The sequence below is a fragment of the Danio rerio genome, chromosome 9, assembly GCF_052040795.2.
Source record: "Danio rerio strain M-AB ecotype USA chromosome 9, GRCz13ab, whole genome shotgun sequence".
Classification (NCBI taxonomy): domain Eukaryota; kingdom Metazoa; phylum Chordata; class Actinopteri; order Cypriniformes; family Danionidae; genus Danio; species Danio rerio.
In genome coordinates this window covers 601,842-626,599 of record NC_141029.1, presented here as the reverse complement: position 1 = coordinate 626,599, position 24,758 = coordinate 601,842, and the positions used below count along the sequence as shown (strand labels likewise).

General features: G+C 39.5%; 2 protein-coding genes and 1 long non-coding RNA gene across 8 annotated transcripts in view; 2 read left to right on the top strand and 1 right to left on the bottom strand.

Annotated features, from left to right (window-relative positions):
* dip2a (DIP2 acetate--CoA ligase A) overlaps positions 1-4,501 on the top strand; it is a 133,183-nt gene extending 128,682 nt beyond the window's left edge. For all 6 annotated transcript variants that reach the window (XM_087267241.1, XM_087267240.1, XM_087267239.1 and 3 more), the window contains 2 exons: positions 1,042-1,165; positions 1,746-4,501. In XM_087267241.1, coding sequence (XP_087123367.1) covers positions 1,042-1,165; positions 1,746-1,998 — 377 coding nt within the window. In that variant the 3' untranslated portion in view covers positions 1,999-4,501. The remainder of the gene's footprint in view (positions 1-1,041; positions 1,166-1,745) is intronic.
* sacs2 (sacsin molecular chaperone 2) lies at positions 4,496-24,533 on the bottom strand. Its single transcript, XM_087267238.1, has 8 exons — positions 24,469-24,533; positions 22,658-22,714; positions 21,181-21,268; positions 19,270-19,381; positions 17,633-17,779; positions 16,010-17,435; positions 15,834-15,922; positions 4,496-15,732 (listed from the first exon to the last, which is right to left on the bottom strand). The coding sequence occupies exons 2-8, from the start codon at positions 22,684-22,686 to the stop codon at positions 4,871-4,873; spliced, it is 12,753 nt and encodes a 4,250-aa protein (XP_087123364.1). The 5' UTR covers positions 22,687-22,714; positions 24,469-24,533; the 3' UTR covers positions 4,496-4,870.
* On the top strand, positions 20,516-23,378 carry LOC147835192 (uncharacterized). Its single transcript, XR_015499021.1, has 3 exons — positions 20,516-20,647; positions 20,804-22,067; positions 22,166-23,378. It is a non-coding gene; the product is annotated as an uncharacterized LOC147835192 (long non-coding RNA).
* Positions 24,534-24,758: the final 225 nt, after the last annotated feature.

Sequence of the window (24,758 nt, the reverse complement as noted above, 5' to 3'; positions counted from 1 at the left end):
ATTTGCATCACATTACTGTATATAACCTTAAAAATGCAGTACATAGTCTGCTTTTGTTTTGTAGATGCATGTTTATTAAACTTATCTGCATTCAAGGGGAGATAAAACATGATCAAATGAAATACTTTGTTGTTTAAAATCAGAGGCTTGATTCTTTTTTTGTATGTAATATATGCGTATGTTTCTAAGCTGACAAAAAAATACTTTTCTTAATTAAATTCTTTGTGTCTTGTTTCTAGTCCAAATGTCTAAACATTCTGAAATCAAGAAGCATTTCATAGACATGCAGAACATATTGTCTTGTTTTCAGAAATAATGAGTCAAAATGAAGTGTTTCTTTTTAAAATAAGCAGAATATTCTGCCAGTAGCGGAAGAGAAATCATTTACTTTTTCATTTTGACATAAGATTATTTTTCTTCCCCCACTGGCAGATTATTTTAAGGAAAAACTCATTTAATTTGATTTTTTTTTCTTAAAACAAGACTGTATATCTGTGTTTAAAATGCTTCTTGTTTTAAGATTTTTTTTATATTTAGACTAGAAACAAGACAAAAACTCTTTAAGTAAAGCAATTTTTCAGTGCATTCAAGTTAAGATAAAAACATGAGAAAATATATATATATTTTTGTTAAAAACAGTGGTTTGGTTCTTTAATTGGATATATAACAGGGGTGTCCATACTCGGTACTGAAGGGCCGGTGTCCTGCAGATATTAGCTCCAACTTGCCTCAGCACACCTGCACGGAGGTTTCTAGAAAGCCTAGTAAGAGCTTGATTAGCCAGCCCAGGTGTGTCCAATTGGGATTGGAGCTAAAATCTGCAGGACACCGCCCCTCCAGCACCGAGTTTGGACACACCTGATGTATAATACACATATATATATATATAATATATATATATAGATATATAATCCTCAAAAATGCCAATAATGGCTGGCAACTTCTTCAATACAGACTGGCAGGAAATGAGTTAACTGTGTGCTCATGTCAGATGTACATCATGCTGTGTGTATTCACTCAGTGCTGTTTGTGTTGTTGTAGAGCGTCACGATGCGCTGTATGTGGTTGGAGCTCTGGACGAGACTCTGGAGCTGCGGGGAATGCGCTACCATCCCATAGACATCGAGACGTCTGTGATCCGCTCACACAAGAGCATCGCCGAGTGGTGAGACACGCTCTCCTGCGCTTTCTGATCATCTCTGTCGACTGCACAAACAATGCTTCACTTACTGTCTCCTTTCTAGGCCAAATATCTAAACTATTCTTTATTCAAGAAGCATTTTTTAGACACGTGGAAAATACAGTCTTGTTTTCAGCAATAATGAGTCAAAATTCATTTAATTATTTATTAAATATAATTATAAATGAATGAATGAATTACAGTTACGTGTCCCGTGAAAGAGTGAACTCTGTCCCGTGAAATCACACCCGTAATTGCGTAAGTCCAATAACTATACAATGTTGTTAAAATTAAACCACTGTTATACAATGACTTGCCTAATTACCCTAACTTTACTCTAATAAACCTAGTGAAGTCTTTACATGTCACTTTAAGCTGAACACTAGTGTCTTGAAGAATATCTAGTCTAATATTATTTACTGTCATCATGACAAAGAGAAAATACATCAGTTATTAAACCGAGTTAAACTTTCACTGAAGGGGCAGAATCATTTTGACTTCAACTGTATATATAAATACTTATAGTGTTTCCCCTGATGTCCGTCGTGTTGTGTGGTCTCCGCAGTGCCGTGTTCACCTGGACGAATCTGCTGGTGGTGGTGGTGGAGCTGGAGGGCTCGGAGCAGGAGGCTCTGGATCTCGTAGCACTGGTGACCAATGTGGTTCTGGAGGAGCACTACCTGATCGTGGGGGTGGTGGTGGTGGTGGACCCCGGGGTCATTCCCATCAACTCCAGAGGGGAGAAACAGCGCATGCACCTGCGGGACGGCTTCCTCGCGGACCAGCTCGACCCCATATATGTGGCCTACAACATGTGAGACTGCGGAACCTAAGGAATCTGCAGATGCACATTTACAGAGGAAGCGTTCGGGGTGGGGGAGAGTGTGGACGGTCGCTTTTCTTCCTCCAGAAACACGAAGAGTCCTTGATGGAGCTATGCAGTTTATTTTTTATATCAGACTGACAGAATGCCTTGGAAATAAAACTCTGATTCAGTGGTCAGGCCAAACGACTCAATTACATCTCCTGTTTATCTGAGGCTGGGACACTGAACCGATGCATTGAGAATCAGGAAATCATTCTGCATTGATTATGAGATTTTATGAATGCATGGAGATTCTGTTAAATCAATTTTAAGCTTCATTTTCACCAGCAGATGGTGCTGTATGCTTTACAAACAGCCTATCTCTGCTTGCTTCTAATTGCATACACATACCACGCAAACCTAAAATGATCAATATTAAGGGTTTCATTAACAATCGAGTTCATCGTGAGTTGTTTACATTAACCGTATGACAAAAGTTGAGGTGTAAGTACATTTGACCCGCTATTTTAAAGCATTTGAGTGTAGTTAAAATTAAACCTAGAGTGCTGTCTCCCCTTAAACACTAGCCTAGAGCGCTGTCTGCCATTAAACAGTAGCCTAAAACGCCATCTGTTGTTAAAAACTAGCCTAGAGCACCATCTGTTGTGAAAAACTAGCCTAGAGCGCCATCTGTTGCTGTTGCAGTTTATGAACTCACAGCGCTGGCTGCACCTCTGAATGAATCTAGTGGACTCAGACACGGCTCCAAATGAATCGACGCTGTTTATCAGCCTTCCTAAAGCACATAAACACAACTACTGTCTCAATAAAATCCACGTTAGCCATTTAGAAACGAAGCGACAGTCACCGGGCAGACAAAAGCATCGCCTATTGAATCCGCGTCTATTGCTCAGTGAATTTAACGCACGAATAAAGCAGATTTGACGAACGAATGAAGTGAGAAACTCAAAATGTCCATGCATCTATTTACTTACGAATAGCGCGATTGGTGTGAACACAGCATAAAAATTATTAATAAATCCATATAAAACAGTCCCTTAAAAGTGACGTCACGTCTTCAGTTTCACACTCAGGTGCGGTTTGCACTCAGAGTACAAGTGTACCATGCCAAAGCGCAACGGAACCGCGCTCTGGCACACTTCAAAAAACACGCCAAGGCATGGTTTGGATAACCTAGTGTGAGTACACTTTAAAAGTGCACTGGTAGGCAGCCCTAGTGGTCTGATACATGTGAGGGTCTGCCCCTGGATATTTTAGGTCTAGAGCGTCATCTGCAGTTAGAAACTAAGCTCAGAATCGATTCTAGAACTGAATCCTGATGCATTACGAAAATCAAAGAAATTAACCATGAATCACAATGCATTGATTGATTGCTCAGGCCTACCGTTTTCTCATGTGACATAACTATGAGTTCTGATCAAGAACATACCGTACTGTAAGACACATGTGTTGAATGTTCTCTGTGTGTGAGGAAGACCAGAGTTGTACCACTGTACAGTCAATTCAAGAACACATGTAAATGCATTTAAAGTCTTGCCATCACTGTCGCCAATGATGTAGCTGTAAAATATGCACAAACTAATTGGTTTTAACATCATCACACACATCTATGATAAATATTTTATCCGGAGACCAGACGGCAATAATGAAGTGAGTGTCTGCTTGCAGGAGAGCAGTGCTGAAGGTGTGTGTGTGTGTTCATCCATTCTCAACATGGACCTTAAACATGTTTATACACCTGATTCATTCATTGTGTAAGCTTCAAGACTGAGCAGGACAGGAATCAGGGTAAAAACAGTCAATAGATGAAGTGTCTTATTCAGGTAACCGAGTCCCAGTGTGAAAAAGCATTTCTGCATCGTCCTCTCAGCTTTTGTTTACGTACTGATATTAATGTTCATGACTAGATCCTCTTCTACTCCTGCAGATGAATGTATGAAGGTGACGTTTTCAGTCTCCTACATAATACTGTTTGAAAAGAAAGTAGCATTTTCCATGAGTCCATCAAAAGCAAACAGGTGTGACCGTTACTTCAGGAAATAAACAATGACCACTGCAGGTTAGGGCTTTTCATTTTCCTAGCGTCGGCCAGCACTGTATAGAGCATTTCTAACACGGCTTGCTTTCTTCTGTTGTGTTCATTGCGTATATATGACATGCTGTAATTATGTACAGAATTTGTGTAATAAGTTATTACTGGGACACCAGAAAACCACTGATGCTTTTGTCATGTTTTCTGCAGCGCTATTGAGGAAAGCAGAAGCTGCTCAAATCAAAGTCTCATTTCTTGATCAAGCAGTAAGATGAGTAACTCTTCATGTCATGTTTTATAAGCCGACAGACTCCAGAAGTGGTTTTGCTGCAAGGATTGTAAAGCACATACAGCATCTGTATCGCAGGATGATTGTGTGACTGTTCTGTCATTTAGTGAACATTTGGTTGAAACAGCTTTGGACTTCTGTTAATATTTCTTAATAAAAACACCATGCTTTTAATGGATTAACTGTGATTTTATTTTAATGTCATGTTTAATTAACATGTTGCTGACAATAGCTGTTTCCAGGTGGATTAAAACAGCTTGTAATATTCAAACTTTCTTGCATTGTATTCAAGGTATAAACCTTGTTCTCTGCATATTTTGGGAATCAAACCCTTGTAGAGCAAACAGCATTAGCAATACAGTGAACGCTCATTATACAGTAGTAAAAAGTAACACAGTAAGCAATAGAACAACAAAACTTCTCATTTTCAAAACACGCAAATAGGTCATACTTGGTTGAACTACTAAACAGTTTAAGAAACAACAGCAGCATTGTTACTGGAAAAGATCGTAAAGATCGTGGAATGGTACATGGTCAGACATTTCAAGAAATGTAATGTTCAATTGTTTCTAAAAGCTGAGTTGCAATTTCCAGAGCCCTTTTGGCATTAGTAAGGCTGAACTGCTTGTTTGGAATGTGAGGAAACTGGTGATGGTTCGGATATTGAGTCTTTTTGCCATCAACACCAAGGTCAGTCAGTTGCTTCACAATGCTAGGTAAAGAAGTCAACTGCGAGCTGTACATGGACACCTGCAGAGCAAGACTTGTGATTGAGCAGTTCTTGGGATGCTGTCCATTCTTCTTGTATACTGCTGCTGTCACGGCTTTCTCTACAGCCTGATGCACCTTAAACAGACACCACTCTGAGCTCTCGCCTCCAGTGTCATTGTGAGCTGCTCTGAGGTCACACCGAGCCTGGTCATACCAGCGCTTTGCTTCTGCTTTGTCTGGTCGTGGAGTCTCGCTGTGGTACGACCAGAAGTTATAGTGTCTTCTGGAGTACCTCTGATAGAACCTCTCTCGTCCCCTCCTGTGACTTCGTGCCTCTCTGTTCCACGTGTCATAGAAGTTTCTAAAGTCTCCCCAGTTTGACGAAGAGTTCCGTGCAGTTTTCTCTTGTTGTGGGTCCTGAATTCTGTTCTGAAGGTATTTGAAAGCCTCATTTGCGAGTTCTTCATTGCCTGGGTTCTTGTCTGGATGCCACTGGAGGAAGAGACGTTTAAGAGCTTTTTGTTTGTCCTCATTTGACATTTTCCAGATTTCGTTTAAGCTTTTGTCAATTTCTCTTTTGATCTCTTCTAGTGTCTCAGGAAAGACGGCTTTTGGTGGAGGCCTGGATGCTTCTGGTGAAGGTCTAGATGTCGGAAGATGTACCATGTCTGTGCATGTGGTCCCTGCAGACACAGTTGCCTTCTTTTCCCTTTTAAATTGGTAAAGGTCAAGAGAACTTACTTCAAGAAACTCATCAATGCCAACTTGAATTTTATATCTGGCAGGAAACTGTCTCGTTTGTCCCACTGAATCATCCACTCGATCCACAATAATGGCATAGAAATATTCACCAGATTCATCCTTGCTGAAGCCAACATACTCTCCACTTTCGAAGTTGTTGAGGAAGTTCATATCAAGGCAGTCATGCCATTCTTCAGGTATGCGACATCCAGGTATTGGCAAGGTACCGTGTTCTTCCTTGTTGGTGCCACTGTTACGAATGCCATGCTTTGCCAATGTTTTCTCAACATCCTCCATGTTATCAGAAAGCAGAAGTTGCCCGAGGATCAGAAGGCTTGAAGTGGTCAGACAGTTTTTTAGAAGAGTGTTGATTTCCTTTGTGAGACACATATTAACTTCATTTACTACTTTGTGGGCCATGTCATCACTGTGCTTCAAGTAGAAAAGGCATTCATCTAGTCTTTTTTTCAAATAAACATCTGTTTCTGCCTTACTGCCCTCAAGTGGCTGATGATTTAACAGAAGCTCAGTTTGAAGAGTTTTGCAACAGATAATCTGAATCTTGGAAAAGATGTCTTCACATTTTCCTGCAGCTTCAGACTCTGAAACTCCCCCTTCGCTGTCTTCTCTGATGAGACAGACCAGTCCATGAAGAAATGCAGCAGAAGACAAGTGTCTGTCAAACCAGCCACTAAATTCACATTCAACTTCATCACAATATTGGACACTTGCTTGTTCCAGGTTTTCAGAGATTACTTCGGAGAGGAATCTAGGGCGGACTTGTTGAGGAAGGAGCTGCAGGAGTGTTTGGTGTTCATAGGGATCATTTCCAAGATGACAGCAGTTCAGTTTTTCCAGCAATTTCAGCTTGGTTTCCAAAGGATCTTCAACTCTTGTGGTCTGGAAGGCTGTGTCATTGAAGAACAACGTCTTGGATTCATAGAGTCTTCCATCAGTTGATGGCAGGTAAAGTGGGTCATTTTGGAAAGGGGTTTTGTTTTGTTGCTCTTTCAGAAGGCAAAACAGTTGTTGTACAACACGTCTGACAGTTATCTGCTGGTTTGCCTGAAGTGTGTCTTTACCAGAACTTTCAGAATAGATTTCTTGAAGAACAGTGCTGTATTGATTAATGGTAGGCCTCTCCTGTACACCAATCTTCTTAAAGAATTCTACATATATCATATACTCTGGAGGAATGTTGTACAAATAAGGCCTGAACTCAGAAGCATCATGTAGCTGAAGGACTGTCTGTTTGGCCTTTACTACTATTGTTCCATTTTCCACCAAGATAATGGGGAGGTCTGAGAACATGGTGGCATTAAAATTTATTGACTGTAGGTATGCATATGATTTGGTAAATACCGTCTTTCTTGTTTCCAGCAATATCTCTGTATTGCACAGAGATCTCCAGATGTTTTTCAGATTAGCAGCAATTTTTTCAGGGGGTGGAGTATCCACAGCTCCAGCATCCTTCATTTTATTAATGAGATTGTGAGAGTAATACTTTGGAGGCAGGATTGGCATAGATGTCCATATGAGATAATGGTGACTACTGTCTTTGTCAATCAATGATCCGCTGATTGAAACAAGCTCCCTCTCTTGTGTAAAGGCCTTATGATAATCGCATAATGTTGGCGGCTGAATTTTCCCTGGCAAAATGAATTTAATGTTAGCAACTCTATTCAGCAATGTAGAGTTTTTGTCAGAACTCTTTGACAAAACAGTACTAAACAGGAGTTTTGATCTTTCCCTGAGAACATCTTGAGGAGTGTTGCCTCTAGCTTCACATTCAACTTGTTTTGCAAACTGAATGATTTCATCATCTGACACCTCATGTTTCAATCCAAGTGCCCTTAAGAGGAAACGAGCTTCAGTTTGTTTACCTTGAAAATTGTACCAGAAGGTGTTTGGCACAAATCTGTCCTTTGGAAGCATTATCTTGTAGAGTGGTTCATTGTCATCATAGAAGTATGAAGCCACCTGTAGAGAGCCGTGGATGTCACGAATTAATCTGACATCTTTCAATGCAGAGACAATCCTTTGGTCCACTGACCCAAGTTTTAGCAACAACCGCATTAAATCAAGAAGCTTGGCCTCTTCCATCATATGCACAGAAGGAAGAATAAACTCTACACAGAACTCCAAATCATTTAGACTATGAATGTTTAGAAGTTCAGCCAATTCTAAGTTTACCAAGGTGGGCTTGAGGAATAGACTGTCACATCCTTCAATCTGGTACAGTTTCGGGAAGTCAGTGTGATGCTGCGACTTCAGAATGAATACCTTTTTGTGTAAATCAATCCTTTTACGTTTTCCAGTTATTGACTCAAACAGGGGCAGAGACTTCAACATCTGCATGTGTTCACTTTTGTTACTGGAATCTCTGATGCCACTCTGCAAGAACTTTTGAAGATCTACAGCATCCTTTTCAGACAGTTTTTCGAATTGTGAATGAGGTACATGATAAACCTCTCTCAATACAGCACTGCTGTCTCCTGTTTGCAGGAGTTCTGGATACACATACATCAGACGGAACTCAGGAGGCACCGGCAACAAAAAGCTGAGGTCTATTTTCATGAATCCCAGTTTTATGAGAATGGAGACATTTTTTTCATCTGGCTTGTTAATCACTTTTGATATGTTCCCCACTGTTTGCAAGAAATGCATGTCATTTTGACTGGGGCAGATGACTGGCAAGATGGGGCTGTCATTAAAGTGTTTTTTAATCTCACTGAATACATTTATCTGTTCATTTTGATAGCTTTTCTCTTGATCTACAAAGAAGCTCCATAACATGTTTAACCATTTAATTATCTCTGTCTCTGCTTTGTAGAGCTGGCAACTTTCATGAGGTACTGACTCCCTGAGCAGTTTTTCAAGTTCTGGTTTTAAGTATGTTGCTGCCAGGTCAATGGTTAAGCCCTTAACAAAATTTCCCTGACACAGAATTTGAGAATGTTCTCCATTGACACCCATATCTGCAAACATTTCCTGATGCTCTGGGAAAAGACTGCTGAACTTTGATATTAGCTTTGGGGACTCGGCATCAAAGACTCTTAACACCTCATCTTGTGTGAGGAGAAGAGGCAGCCCACTGAGGGCATGAATTGTTTCTTGACAGGGTTTTGTCAAGCAGAATCTCAGAAGTTTTGAACACCTTGTTTTGTCTTTGATCAATGTCTGGTTGATGGGCAAAGGTAAGCCATTAGTTGTCTGGGTAGGATCATTCAGTGATCTTTGTTTCAAGAAATTAATCACTGTTGAAGCACTCACTTCTTGCACATTTACACCAGCCAACTGGAAGTGCTTTCTTATTTCTTGTATTCTTACAGTGTTTGGAACTACTTTCATGCCAGTATCATCTAAAATTTCAAAAATCCCATCATGGTCACTGGTTGTAAAATAAGGACAATTTTCTGAATGTGGTGTAGATAGACTGTACCAGTTAACTGTGTATTTTTGTTGGGAAAGATGAGCTGAATCTACAGAAACAGCATGTGCAGTTGGTATAACAGGAAGATTGTGTTGACTGATTGATCTGTAAACTTGATGGATCATCTCATGCCAGACTTTATTCACTTCTGGAGAAATGCAAGGAAAGTATTTTAGGCAAGACTCATCTAGCTCTACCCTGAGGGATAGAAGAGATTTAGGCTTATCTTTCTTTGTGACTGAACAGATTCGCACCAGGAGGTCAGCATAAAGCTGTGAAATGATGTTGACTTGCAATGAGTGGTTCCACTGAGTCTTCAGACTATCACCATCCTCTTTCCACAAATCCCTCCTAGATGAATCAATTTCGAAATTCGCGTTCACATGGACAGGTAAGCTAGTTATGCCAGGTAAAGGCAAGGAACAATATGCCCTGCCTGTAAATGGGTAGTTAAATGAGCTCTTCCAACATGCAGCCAGAGCAGCTTGAGGTACTTTGAAATGATCTTGCTTGGTTTTTTGCTCAAAGTTTTGTTTTGAAAAGCCAAAGCTCTCTGCAATGAGCCACTGACTTTGCCTATTTCCAGATGAGATTTGAATGCCATACATGGTTTTGCACGGTTCTGCTGTTCCTGATAAAAGAGATTCTCCAACATGTTTGTGAAATTTGTCCTTGCTTTCCAAGCTCTTCTCTGTGTATTTCTTTTCAATAAGGAAAGAACATTTAGCTTGTTTTCCATCTTCACTGATCTCTGAGAACTGTATTTTTGTGACGTGTTTTAAGAAGAGAATCAGTCCTTCAGGATCTTCAGCCAATGCATAGTAAAGTTCCTTCATGTCATGATCTGTGACTGCATGTCTGGATATTTCAGATTTTTCAGCCATTTTCTCTGTCCTGAGAGGGAGCCTGAACATGGCTCCAGTATTGAGTGCAAACATGTCTGGAAGAAAGGTCTGATAAACATCCTCAAATGACTTTTTAAATGTGTCTCCCATTGAAAACTTGCAGCCTGGGGACTGTTTTGTTATACCATCAACATATTTCAGGTTTGGATCAGAAATGCACAGCCATTTGTCACCGGTCAGGATAGATGGACAGTCTGTCAGATGATAGACAGAATTGAAGCCAAGTCCATATTTCCCAGTTCTGCCTAAAGTGCCATGTTTTCCTCCTTCCCCCAGCTGCTGAATGCCTTGCAGATCAGCATCAGAAAAGGTTCTGTTGTTGTACACACAAAGTGCCGGGCCTTGAAGCAGTTCCCACTTCTTCCCAAATATCTTTTTTGTCTGATGTTTTCTTTTGTCCCACACAAAGTGGATTTCTGTCGCCTGTGCATCATCAGCGTTTTGAATGAGCTCTTTCAGAATATCCTTTTTGGATGGATATGCATCAATTATATTTTTTAATCTGACAGTTAGTTTCTCGCTTTGTCCAAACTCTTTGGCATGAAAGGAAAACCCACTGACCAAATGATTCTTCAGAGTATGGTGTCTTGTTGTCATTACACCGAAATGACAGGCCACAGGCCGAGGTATCAGCTCATGGGAGAGCTTGACCCCAGCTGAGATGGGCATCCATGGGCTGTCATTAAATCTCAGTTCTTTAGAAGATGTCAGCACACCTTTCTCATCGGGTATAAGGCAGTTTTGGAGCTTTTCATCTTTCATTTTGTACAGCCCTTTCATGAGTATAGCAACACATTTATTGAGATCTAACCTGGAAAGAGGACGGGATCCATATAAACCCTTCATTTCCTCAAGTGCAGCAACATATTGCTCTTTTGTGAATTGTTCATTTATTCCAAGGTTGTTCCAGAGGGTCTCAAATCTGGAGAAGATGACTGGAAGCATGTAGAGATACGGTTTCTCCTCAAATTCTCCACTTCTGGCCACTGACCTTACATTTACAAACCGATCCTCAATGAAAATGAATGGAAATGACTTTGCATGGACCATAATGGGATTGGGATCTTTCTGCTCTATCAAGTAAAGGTTAAGATATTCATAGCAAGACTGGGCAATGTTGAGGAGAGCAGTCTGTTTAAATGCCTTGCAGTGTTTGTGTGCTTTTAACAGTTGCTGAAGAACCGTCTCAACTGGTGGATTTGGCTGTACTCTCAGGTTTTGGAGAATTGGATCATACATGTGTATTTGAAGGTGTGAATGATCAAGCGTGAATTCTGACATGCTTACTAAATCGCGACAACTGTCAGTGTAAACTTCAGAGGGTTTTTTAAGCACAGGGGTGTCTTTGTTTTGCTGAACCGAAGGAGGAAATGCAGGAAGAAATGGTACTTGAGACAATGTCTGCCAGTGTGGAGATTTCACATCTTCTAAGGAGTTTCTCATTGACTCCATGAGACACAGAAGACGCTTACGACATTTAGATTTGTCCTGTTGCCAAAAGCTGGAAATCTTCCCTGCTCTTTCTATGATGTCATCAGAATGTAGATGGTCACTCAGCATTCCCAAGCCGGAAAGTCGCTGAATTCTTTTTGGTGAGAGGAAGTCGTTTGGAGTCCCCTCAAGAAAGCGTCCTTCCTCAAGTTCATACAAACAAGCCATTTTACCAGAAGGATTCACAAGTCGCTTGATAAACTGAAGATCTGTACAACTCTGTGTTGGAATGCAAGGGTGACTTTTCAGTAGGTCATCAACAGCAGGATCATTCAAGTCAATGGCATTCAGCACAAGAGTATTTCTGTTGTGAGGATCCACTATGCTCAAGTTGTTCAAGACAATGCTGTAAAACTCAGGCCAGTTGATTGTTCTCTGTTTGATTAATTGCTCAAAGCCACAATCGATAAAACTCTGTTTAACCCATGATGGCAGGGAAACAACAGAAGAATAAGAAGCTCCCAAGCTCAAGATCACTTTCATGGCAATGCCTCCAACTGCAGGGTTCTCCTCGATCTCTGAATTAAGAAATCTCACCTTGTCTACAGAACACCAAGCATGTTCATTGCTGAAAAGCTCCAGAGATTTACCATTGGCATTCTGCACAACTGCTGAGTAGAAAGACTCAACCACAGGAAGAAATGCTTTGGAGACTTTTGCTGTGTTTGGCCAGAATGTACAGAAGAAATAGTTCTGAATGTCACCATTTTGGCTCATTTTCTTCAGCTCAAGCAGTGTAGTGATGTAAGCAGAAGTTACAGCATCTTTAAGTAAAGCTTTGTTCCACTCAGACTTCACTCCTTTTTCCCACAGATTTTTCCTGTTTGATGTGATTGCAAAGGTACCATTGACATGGACTGGAAGACCTGTCTCAATTGAAAGTGGGAGAAAGCAAAAAGCCTGGCCAGAGAGGCTTTTATCAGGGGACCATGCTTTAGTTTTTCCCTCTTTCTGCAATGGTACAGCTATACCTCCAATTGGAAATGAAAACACATGGTCTTGTTCGTTTTTTCTCTGGAACATTTGCAAAGACTCCTGACTCCCAAAACATGAGTACAAAAGCCAGTACTGGGTGAGGGATTTCTCGGAGTGCTCCTGAACTATTTTAACAATGTGTGCTGTGCTGGCATCAGTAATCTTGTGCCATGGGATATCAATATTTCTGAAATTGCTCTTGAGCTTTTGGAGAAGTGTGTCATTTGAGACAAGAAATGAGTTCAAGACTTCTCTTGATATTTTCAGAGGAGTCTGAATCTGATCACTCAGTGGCGGAGTAGACGCAGTTTTGGGGACAATTTGAAGTGACATAGATGTAACAGTCTTCAGAAACAATACGTGAGATTGTGAGTTGTCAGTCAAATGATTTATAAAGCTCAGGATGCGCTGCTCGTCATATACCTTTGAACTGATCTTAGACGTCTCTGCCTCTTCCTGAGTACGAAAGGGTAATTTAATCAAGGTGCCATTGTAAGCTCTCTTGCTGTTTCGCACTGACAGATCACAATCGAAAATTCCTTCGTAAGGTTTAAACTGTCCAGGAAACCTTTTGCAGAGCCTTTCTTGGAATGGGTCAAGTTTAATTCCCGGGTTCCCTTTGCTGCCTATGTGCTTTTCCAGATGGGTGACATTTGGATCAAGAATGAGAAGCTTTTTCCCACTCAGAATAGAGGGAATGTCACTCACATGGTAAACAGCGTTAAACCCAAGCCCGAACTTTCCAATCATCTCAACTTTGTTTTCCTTTGATGCTGATCCCACCTTGAGAATGTTTCTCCAGTCTTCTTCTGAAAACAGTTCGTTGTTGAAGATCCAAAGGCATGGTCCATTGCAGAGGGCCATTCCATCATCAATGAGGCTTTCAGGCGGATCTCTGTGTTTTCTCAAGTCAAGGAGGAATTTACATGTGGTTGCCCCAGCATCCTCTGCGTTTTGCAGCAGTTCTTTGAAAATGTCACTTTCTTCATCATACTCTTTAAGAATGTTCTTTATTCTTTGAGTAATTGGTTCAAATTGCCCACATTGCTCGATTCCAAAGGACTCTTGCTCTGCTTCTGTAAACTGAGACTTTAAGATGCGAGTACTTAAACATGGGACTTTCAACCATCTTGCGGTGATGGGCAGAACTTCTTCATGAATGACATAGAATTCTTCATTGTCTTGTTTTAGGTCATCAAGCCCTTCTTCACTGATGTCACAGAAGACTGTTTTGGACAAAGACTGCAGAGTAAAGTTTTGGTTTTGTGTCATGACAGGCACAGGGGTACTGTCCTTCAACAGCTTTTCCTTCTTTCGCATCCAGTCAAGAATGGCAATTGACACTTTTAGTTCTGTCGAGTCTCCATGAGGAGGGTTCCTGCGGACAATTCTTTCTTTCATGTCATGGAGTATGCCTTCAATCTCCTCATCACTCAGCGTTTTCTTCACACCCAATTTTGTGAACAGATTTTCATATGGCAAAAACTCTTCAGGCACTTTCTTGATGTAGGGGCTTAGATCCAAATCAGGTGGATAGACTAAAATCAAATCTTCTGGACGTACAAACTGACTTTTATTCCAAATCCAGTGAATGCATTTTGTGCCCATTAAATATCTGAACTTTTCAACGTTGTCTTGCATGAATTTGTAAATGCTGTGCAGCTTGGTTTTAAACTGAGAATCAAAACTTGGGTTGACCAGTGATTTCAGAGCAGAGAGGTTCTCCAAGACTTTTTCAGCAGGAGGGGGCTCATTAATTCCAAGACTTTTGCAGACATGTGCCTTTAGGTCAGAGGTGAGTGGCATTACACATCCAACAATTTGAGAGTACTTTGAATGCCTTATTTCAGCAGGCTTAAAGAGACCACTCTTGCTTCCAGTTGAGAACTTTGGATTTGCACAAGGCACCCACTGCCTTTGCACCATCTCTCCTATCTGCGTCTTGCTGAATTTTGAAAGGAAATCATTCTCATTTAATACTTGAACGAGAGCATGTGCTTTTTTGGATGCCTTCTCTGGTGAGTGGACACAAAGCTTTTCAATTTGATTTATAATCTGAAGTATGTCTGCTGTTGATATTTGTTTTTGCTCTGTCTTTAGGCCAAGGCGTTGCAAACTCTGAAGCATTTCATGGGTCTTTGTGTAAGCAGGTGGGGGAAAGAAATCTGCCTCAAAAAGGTCCTGGAAGATCCTGATTCTTGGATCAAAAATGTTTGAGGCTTGTTTGCGTTCTCCCTGAGCTGTCTCAATAAAATTGAGACTTTTAGTTTTCGTGAGCAGCTTTTCGCTTTGCGAAAGAAGAATACTACCATTATTCAGGATCCAGGTCATTATTTTCTGTTCCTCACCTCTCTTGAAAAAGCCGGTTTCGATGCATTTAACCAAATGAACAGCCACTTTAGCTGCATCCAAGAGTTCGATATTCAGAAGAGTTAATAGTCTCCGATCTGCTTCATTTGTACATTGCACAAAAGTTTCAGGCATTGGCAGATCCTTTGGAATGGCTGGACTGGTCACTGAAACAACAGCTTGTTTTGACTGAACTGCAACATATTTCCCAGACATTGTTCTGAAAATTGGCAATACAGTAAGCAAGTTCCTTTCAGGATTAGAGAGATTACCCAAGGAAGAGAGATAGTCTTTCAACTCCTCTATTTCATGTGATGAAGCAGAAGCAATGCCGTTGATGAGCTGATCTCTGTGTGAGTTTGCAAAGACTTGCAGGACATTTCTTGGTGATGCTGGAAGAACATAACTCTCTATGTCATGATGTCTAAGACACTCATCTCTTATTATGACTGTACACCCCACCATTCTTAACACTTTCTGAACATTTTCTGATAGGCTGGACCCAATGCTACTCTGAAAGATCAAAGTTGTGTTACTCTGCAATCTTGCTAACAATAGAGAGTTGCCTGAATTCTGTAGTGGTTCCAGTGGTATTAATGGCATGTCACTAAAGTTTCTTAAATCATTATATTCACTGTTAAGAAACTTCCAGAATTCAGGCAGCCAGCTCTTCGGTGGGTGATGATTATCTGCTGTTTTCCATTTAACATGACCTTTGGTCACCGTCCAGTCCTTAGGTAAGTGCTTCTTGGTGAGCTCAACAACACGTCTTGCATCCAAATTGATGATGTTGTATGTGTCTGAAAAACAGTGATTAATTAGAACAAAATTCACAAACGTGCATAAAAGATATTCAATATATTGTAATAATTGAATAAATATATTTAATAGATTTTCTTACTCTTTTCTGCTAGTTTCCGCAGTTGTGTAGTGCAAAGTTGGCTCAGATCATTGACTAAAAATCTCTCTTTACAAAATGGCAGTAATGTCCTAAACAAGGAAGAAAACGGATTATTACCACTTTGCCAGCAGAATATAATGACACTAAAGAAGTAGAAAAGAGATGTCCAACCGTACCTTGGAAACTTCTCATTGTCAATTAAAACAGCGTTCTGCACCCCAGTACTGATAGAAGTGAAGGTTCCATCACTGAGAGGGACAATCTGAAGACCTTGTAGATCTGTAAACTTGCCATCACTCAGAGCAAATTCAAGAAGACGGTATTTGTCATCTTTGCTGAGGTTTCCGGCCGCACTTCTGCGAATGACATCTCTAACATAAGATGGAGTCACCCATGTCAGGGTATCACTTTGGGGGAAGATTTCTTGAACATCTTTCAAGACATGTTCTGGAACTTTGACCAATTTCTCTCCTTCACCAATCAGTAACCTTGAAACTGCAGACATCGTGTCACTGTGTAAGTTGTTGACTGGAAGGACTGCATCTGAGGGAGACACCCAGGTCTTCTCATCACTGGCAAGGTGAAAGATCTTGTATCCAAAAAGACCCTTCAGAGTATCTGCTGCAACTTTATGCCATCTATCTTTAAGCACAGTCTTGGATAGGTCAGGCCAAAGATTGTACACAGTGTCGGCTGGCAGAGTTGGGTTTCTGGATATCTGAATGGCATCTAGGATCAACATTCGATACACATGAGGAAGAACATTTTTAATTAGTAGCTCATTCCATATGGCAGATTCATCATTCTTCTGGTCCTCTTCTTGCCATTTGATGAACCTCCGGTTATCTGTCAGGCCAAAGCAAGCATTGATGTGAACAGGAAGTCCAGTTTTGTTTGAGTCATTATTTGGAAGTGGCAGAAAGCAACTTAGTCTTCCACTGCAAAGTGACCTGTCTTCTAATCGAAATGCTGCATCAACCTGAGGGCAGAAGCTCAGCTTACTGGCAAGAGAGTCAATCTCTGGATTAGATCCATGTCTCAGAAGACAAGTTGTCACGAGCCACTTAGACTTTTTTTCTTCGCTTTGATGGGGAATGTAGGATACGGTTTTGACACATGTTTTTCGGTCAAGCAGTTGTAGCTTAACATGAGAGAGATCATTGTGAAAGTGATTTGACGCTGAAACCTTGAGTGTATTGTTGCAGGTGCCATTGGTGTCAATATGCAGCAAAGAAATGGATGACACATTCCTCAGAAAAAGAAGACTGATGTCTGCATCAGCAAGGAAACTGTCAAAAAGCTGTTTAACTTTAGTGGAGTCGTACAGGTTATCCGAGATCTCAGAAGCCTCATTACGCAGGGGGAACCGGAAGAGTGTTCCTTTGAAGTATTTCTCATCCCTGATGACCTTCTCCCAGGTACTGCAGCTGACTTGACTGACAATATTTCGAAAGGGCTGAAACTGATCTGTAAATTTCAGCAAGCTCTCTCTGTCCTCTTCATCATCCAAAGACCATCGATAGCCTTCTTCATCATCATCAAACATCTGCTTTTGCGGGTCAAAAATGGCAAGGTGTTCAGAACTGAAGACACATGGCAAGTCTGTAAATAAAATACGATAATTATTCATACAGAATGATGTTGCAGCTGATCAGGGATCATGTACATTATAATGCACTATGATGAGTAATGATAATGTAAGGGATTGATAATGAGCTGCTGAATTAATGCAAATACTGCACACATACTGTAAGGAGGAGACATTTTAGCCTCATATCAAAGTTTTAATTTGTTCTCACCTGTAATATGATAAACAGAGTTGAAACCAATGCCAAATCTCCCAACTTTTGTAGGATCATCCTGCTTGATGCTTCTGCCAACTCTCTGTATTCCCTCCCAGTCTTCCTCTGTGAATGCTGCATCATTGAAGGCATAGAGAGCCGGTCCTGCCAGATCAAGGTTACAAACAAAAGATTACACAATATAGCTTGGGCCTCATTTCAAAGAGTTGCATATAAACTATCCTACACATGTTCTACGATGATTTCTCAAAAGTGTGTTAGTTTGTCTAACTTAACACTTGCGTTTGCCTCTATTGAAGATTTAGGAATCATAAATTATCTTAAATGAGCACACCTGACTAGTGTCAGACGTATTCATCTTGTTTAACCTCGCCCCTTTTCACAGCGCCGTAATTTTGCATGCTCAAACTCTAGTGTGGCATTACTCTCTAAAGGATGGAACAGAAATATTACACCTGACTGATTGGGGAATTCCGCTAAGGAGACCAATGACTTTAAGTTTTACGTGAAGGCACATCCCAAGATATGGGCAATGTTACCAAGCCAATAGCATGAGGACAAAAACACCACCAATGTCCCCGATGGCAATGGAATTAATGGAAGGGGTTGTCTCTTTACTTCCCTGCTGCCCAGATCTTTAAACAGAACAAAAGTGCTAGAGCTGAACCTGCCTGCTGCAAAGGCAATGTTTGCAGGTTCACTACCTGATTTTAAAACAGTGGTAGAAACCTTGGGTACATAGCCAGACCAGGTCCTCAAGATTCCATGGGAGTTGAAGTCTGAAGTCAAGACACAATAAATTGAACAAAAATAACTCCAGTTCCAGTCCAGGGATTGAAGCCAATACAAACGATAAGCCGCATGATGGTGAGCATAAATGGCAGAAACACAGAGGGTGACATCCTGTATAGATGAGCATCAACCATCAGGTTCGAGAATCCAGCAAATATGCCTTCACAGCTTAGTGTGCTCTTTGTCCACTTCTGGGAAGGACAGCGTAAGGGGGGCGACAAAGCTTTCAACCAAGAACCAAGCAACCAGCTCTTGGGAGGAGGGCATGTCCACCTTAACACCCAATAGCAGTCACTGTCCTGGAAAGATTGGCGGTCAATTCGTTGCCTAACTCGGACTGAGCAACCTCTGAGAGAGAGGAATAACCGTTGAGCCTGCACTGGAAGACAAATGCCTTCTGATGCAGCATTGGACATCTGATCTTCAGTATTCCTAAATAACACAACTGCTCTCTTGTAGTGCCGCTACAAGATCCTTAACAACTGAATGCAATACTGCAGAACTACAGGCAGAGTTTAAGAATATAAATTTAAGATTTATTTGATCCATATGTGAATCAAATAACAATCTGGGCTGAAAACTGAAACCAACATTTTTTTATTATTTTTTTCACCCGAGAGAATAAACCATTTCGTTTTTAAACATCACAGAGCTCATATACATGTTTTTGCTGATGTGGTTTACTTTGATACTGTAAATGGGCTGTAGAAAGCCTGGTCACTTGCTTATCCTGAGAGATGCTTTTATCTGAAATAACAAGTCATCTGTGCTGACCTGTGGTCAATTAAGTAATCAGACGTTTTTAAATTGAAAAGTTAGTGACCACCTTATGATGCCATTACCTTGGTACTTTCTGAGCTCTTTGGTCCACAGGCTGTGCGTCTCATAATGTCTCTCATCGTGAATAAACACCACCGTTGAAGCTCCTGCATCGTCTGCATTCTGGATCAGCTCCTGATAGTGTACAGGTCAGTTATCCACAGACAAACACATAACAAACATGCATTTTACAGACGCCTATTACAGGACTCTCAGAATAATTGACTTTTACTGGTCACTGGCGACATTCCAAAGCATGTTATATAAGGGATAAACTACATCCAGGCGGTTGTTATCACAGAATAAAGCTGTTGTATAAGACTGAAGGCTTTTTTTCTGTCAAAACAACTGCCTTTATTTACTTTCAACTATTTATTACACGCTTCCCATAAAAATAAAAAACTAGACACTAAACACTGAGCATTAAGAGCTTATTTGTTTAATAACTAAAGGCAAAGCTGACAGAATTGGAACAGGCTGAATGGAGTTACATACATTAACTTGTGCATTATTCAGACACTAGATGGCACCAAACTGTTAAAAACAGGGGCGGAGCCAGACAAGATGATACTACCAATCATGCTACTTTTTAAAGAATATATTCATATCCATATTTATATGCTTATCTGTCATGCTACTGTATCTGACTGTTTGGTGCCATCTTGTGACTAAATAATGCATGTTAGAATAGAATGCCTTTTATTGTCAATGTACACCTATACAATGTACATTATATACATGTGCAATGAGATTTTATACAAATTAGAGTGATTGGTGCTTCTAAGCGAATCTCCTAGTTGATCAACTCGACATGAACGTCTTCATTCCCTCCTTCAGGAAATGAGGGTTACGTACAGAACTAAGACGTTCAGCCATTTTCAAGTAGCTGGGTAATAAGCAGGAATGTTCATCTAGCTGGGATGCCGAAAAAAAAAGTTAAATAACGGCCATTAAATTACAGAAATATACCATAAAATTAGGGATATTATATTACAGAAATTTAAATTTAAGGACATTTCTGTAATTTAACATTTGTTATTTTACGGTATATTTCTGTAATTTAACGCAGTTATTTTATGGTATATTTTTGTAATTTAACCTCCGTTGTTTTCTTTAAATGAATGGCCATTATTTTACGATATATTTCTGTAAATATCGCTGTTATTTTATGGTATATTAGTGTAATTTAACGGCCGTTATTTTCTGTAAATTAATGGCCGTTATTTAACAGTATATTTCTGTAATTTAATGCTGTTATTTTTCAGTATATTTTTGTAATTTAACGGCCATTAATTACCAGTATATTTCTGTAATTTAACGCCGTTATTTTATGATATATTTCTGTAATTTAATGCCGTTATTTTACGGTATATTTCTGAAATTTAACGCAGTTATTTTATGGTATATTTCTGTAATTTAATGCCGTTATTATATGGTATATTTCTGTAATTTAACGCCTATTTTTTTCGGTATATTTCTGTAATTTAACACAGTTATTTTATGGTATATTTTTGTAACTTAACGGTCTTTTTTCTGTTAATGGCCATTAATTAACAGTATATTTCTGTAATTTAACGCCGTTATTTTATGGTATATTTCTGTAATTTAACGCCATTATTTTATGGTATATTTCTGTAATTTAACGCCATTATTTTATGGTATATTTCTGTAATTTAACGCCGTTATTTTATGGTATATTTCTGTAATTTAATGCCGTTATTATATGGTATATTTCTGTAATTTAACGCCTATTTTTTTCGGTATATTTCTGTAATTTAACACAGTTATTTTATGGTATATTTTTGTAACTTAGCGAATAAGCAGGAATATACATCAATAATGTACATCTAGCTTTATTTAGCAAGAACCAGCTGGATGTACATCATTCCTTACCTAGATATTTTTACAATACTTTTTTCCCCCTTTTGACCTACCTTCAGTATTTGTCCTCCATCTGGATACCTTCTTAAAATCTCTTTCAAGTAGTCAATGAATGGTGGAGACGTGGCACCAAACTTATTTCTGCATCAAACAATGTATAGTTTATTACAATTATTTAAAGAAAGCAAACAGAAAGTTCACTGTGTAATATAGACTACTTAAAAAATGAGCTTGAGATTTATAAAACACATTAGTCACAGATAACAACATGTTTAATCTGATAATACTCAGCTCATTATAGGCATACACTGTAAGAAATGCTTTTCTTGGTGTTTTCGTCTTGTTTCTAGTGCAAATATCTAAAGCTTCCTTTCCACTGCACACGACAAATGACAAGCGACAGACCAAAAGTCATTTATTTCCAATGGAGAGTAGTACGGGAGCTGCGTGGAGCTTGGATCATCTCTGTATGCGGAAAATTCGGATCCGGTGAGCTGCGGATCCGTTGAAATATTTGAACTCCTGCGACTAGACCGTATGTGACCAGCCGACCGGATGTGATGTATTTCAGTGTTGCCCAAGCAGGTTCGTGCGCGTGAGATGAGAAATAGAAGTATTTTAGTTATTTTTTTAACAAGAAAAAGGTCTATATTAAAAAAACATTTCTATTCATAAATGAGTAATAAAAATAATATTTATTTTTTTATGTTGTCTCTACATTCCCTCCAAAATATTTAGCAGTCTATGAGTTTCTAGTATTCAATCCTTTGTCTATTCAATTATGGTGAACACACGGAAAACAGAAGTTCTTTTGCACGTTATTTCCAGCCTGATCTCACGAGAAAACGTAAGTATTTTACGTTTTGCCAGTTTAGTGGCTAATTCGTTCGAATACGTACGAGTTCAGTCGTACGAAATTGTACAATTTTAAAAAGGAGGCGTGGCACCTAACCCCACCCCTAAACCCAACCGTCATCGGGGGATGAGCAAATCATACTAAATTGTACGAATTAGATCGTGCAAATTCATACGAATTAGCCACTAAATCAAAAAGTTACGGACACTGCCAAAACAGCTTCTCTCCCATGGTGCACGACAACACTGAAAATTGGGGGTGTATTCCAACAGTCGTGTCCAAATGTGTGCGCAGTGGAAAGGCGGCTTAATAATTATTTATCAAGAAGCAATTCTTTTAGACAAGCTAAAGGTTTCGTCTTTCTTTCATAAAAAACTACTTTAAATTAAGTGAGTTTTTTCCTTAAAATAAGTCAAATAATCTGAAAACAGGCTAAGCAAAATATTCTTATGTCAAAGCGAAAACAAGATTTTTAATTTTGCTCCCCCCATTGTCAGAATATTTTTCTTGTTTTAAGGAAAAACTCACTTAATTTGGACTTTCTGGAAACAAGTCAGGATGTTTTGCTTGTCTAGAAAACGCTTCTTGATTTAAGGATTAGATATTTTTGCACTAGAAACAAGACAGAAACTCTGAACGAGACAAGCAGTAGCTGTGTAAAATAAAACACATACTTTTTTTTCTTCTTTTCCCTCGACGTCATTTTCGTTTTCTTGTGTGTTTAAACAAAGCTGTTTAAAAAAAGACAACCAGATTACTAATTGTACACAATGACTGAATATACAAATGAAGCTGTTCAGATTACACACTGCACACTATGATTGACAACAGTGTAGTTGATTTTCTAGTTTCTGGCGCTGTTGCCTGCTCTTGTCTTTACATGTCTTCTGGATCACTCTTTATGTCCAGTTCTTTGGATTAAGTTGATCTACCTCTGCTTGTCCTCAGATTATTAATCTGCATAGGCCTGTTATAATGTGCTATATGCCACAGCTAAATATCTTTGCACAAACCAGAATGGATCAGATGGATTCAGGCTCAATTTTCATCCTTGCGAGGTAAATGAGCCGTCATGTGATGTGTGTTTCGATTAGCATGAAAAAAAAATGCAAAACTGGTTGTTAAGGAAGTGAATTGGAAGCTTGCCTTTGGCGATAATAGTTTGGTTGCACTGACGACAACAACAGCAAAGTCTGAGGTGTGGAAAAGTTTAGAAAATTGTACATACAGTAAATACCAACTATAGCCAAACACCCACTTAAAGTAGAATCTATCTTAGTTTAATTTAAGACTGATTCTCACTGTGTATTGCTACTTAATCTGTGTTAAACTGCTTTGACACAATCTACATTGTAAAAGTGCAACAGAAATAAAGACAAATTCCAGTTTCCCCCAAAAGTCCAAACACATGCGCTATAGGGGAATTGGGTAGGCTAAATTGTCCGTAGTGTATGAGTGTGAATGAGAATGTATGGATGTTTCCCAGAGATGGGTTGCAGCAGGAAGGGCATCTGCTGCGTAAAACATGTACTGGATAAGTTGGCGGTTCATTCCGCTGTGGCGACCCCAGATTAATAAAGGGACTAAGCCAAAACGAAAATGAATGAATGAAGTTTAGTAGACTCATAAGGTTATTTTGATTCAGCTTAAAAATTAAGGCATCCAGGATTTTTTACAGAGTACACAATAATAGTTCAAAGTGCTGTACATAAGCAAGAACAAAATACAAGTATAAGAAATAGAACCAATAAAAATATCAAGTAATTTTAAACATTTGGAACCCCTGGATTTTGCATTAAAAGCAATGTGTTTTCAGTAAAATGTTTTTTGTATTGTTAAATTACATAACTTTACAATATCATCTTTTAGAGAATTTGTCTGCAGATGACATTAAGTCAATAATATAACATATTTTAATTCGTTAATTTATTTTCTTTTTGGCTTAGTCCCTTTATTAATCTGAATATGCCACAGTGGAATGAACCGCCAACTTATCCAGCATATGTTTTACGCAGCAGATGCCCTTCCAGCTGCAACCCATCTCTGGGAAACACATATACCCTCTTATTCACACACATACACACACACTACAGACAACTTAGCTTATTAAGTTCACCTACACTGCATGTGTTTGGACTGTGGGGGAAACCGGAGCACCCGGAGGAAACCCACGCAGGCAGAACATGCAAAATGGCCCAGGTGGGGCTCGGACCTTCTTGTTGTGAGGCGACATCGCTACCCACTGTGACTGCGCCATAAAATATTTAAAAATAATCCAATTTAATAATCCTGAATATTGGGAAAACTAACTTATTATAACCTTATTGAGTGTTTTGTATTATCTGGATAACGTGTAACACTACCATCAGCAGTTATAATATAAACCACAATCAATCATCATTTAAAACATGTAAAACACAGATAACAAATAAATAACTTTTGAATTGGTCTTAATTTCTCCCCTTACTCCACACTATCCTCTTACCTTCAGTGGCGGTCGACTGTGGTCATGATGCGGCTTCACTGACCGCGCACAGGAACACAAATGCCGCGAACTCAGCGATGAGGCGGAATAAATGAGGATGTAGTTTCAGTTCTCCAGAAAGAGCCTGTTCTGCAAAAACAAAACCTACACTCCTCTTCTACTTAGAGTGCACAGAATGACTAAGTTTCAATAAAAGTGATTCAATTAAACCAAACGAGTGACTGCAAAGAAAGGAAAACTTATTGGGAGGCGGGAGCGTGAAGGTTTCTCCCGGGTATGGATGGTCTTGA

What these genes read in the sequence shown, in the direction of transcription:
- sacs2 (XM_087267238.1), bottom strand. Translation starts at nt 22,686, where the DNA reads ATGACGTCGAGGGAAAAGAAGAAAAAAAA. An exon ending in AGGGAAAAGAAGAAAAAAAA is followed by an intron (nt 21,269 to 22,657) that starts GTATGTGTTTTA and finishes TGTTTGATGCAG; the next exon opens with AAATAAGTTTGGTGCCACGT. An exon ending in GACAATGAGAAGTTTCCAAG is followed by an intron (nt 15,923 to 16,009) that starts GTACGGTTGGAC and finishes TTCCTTGTTTAG; the next exon opens with GACATTACTGCCATTTTGTA.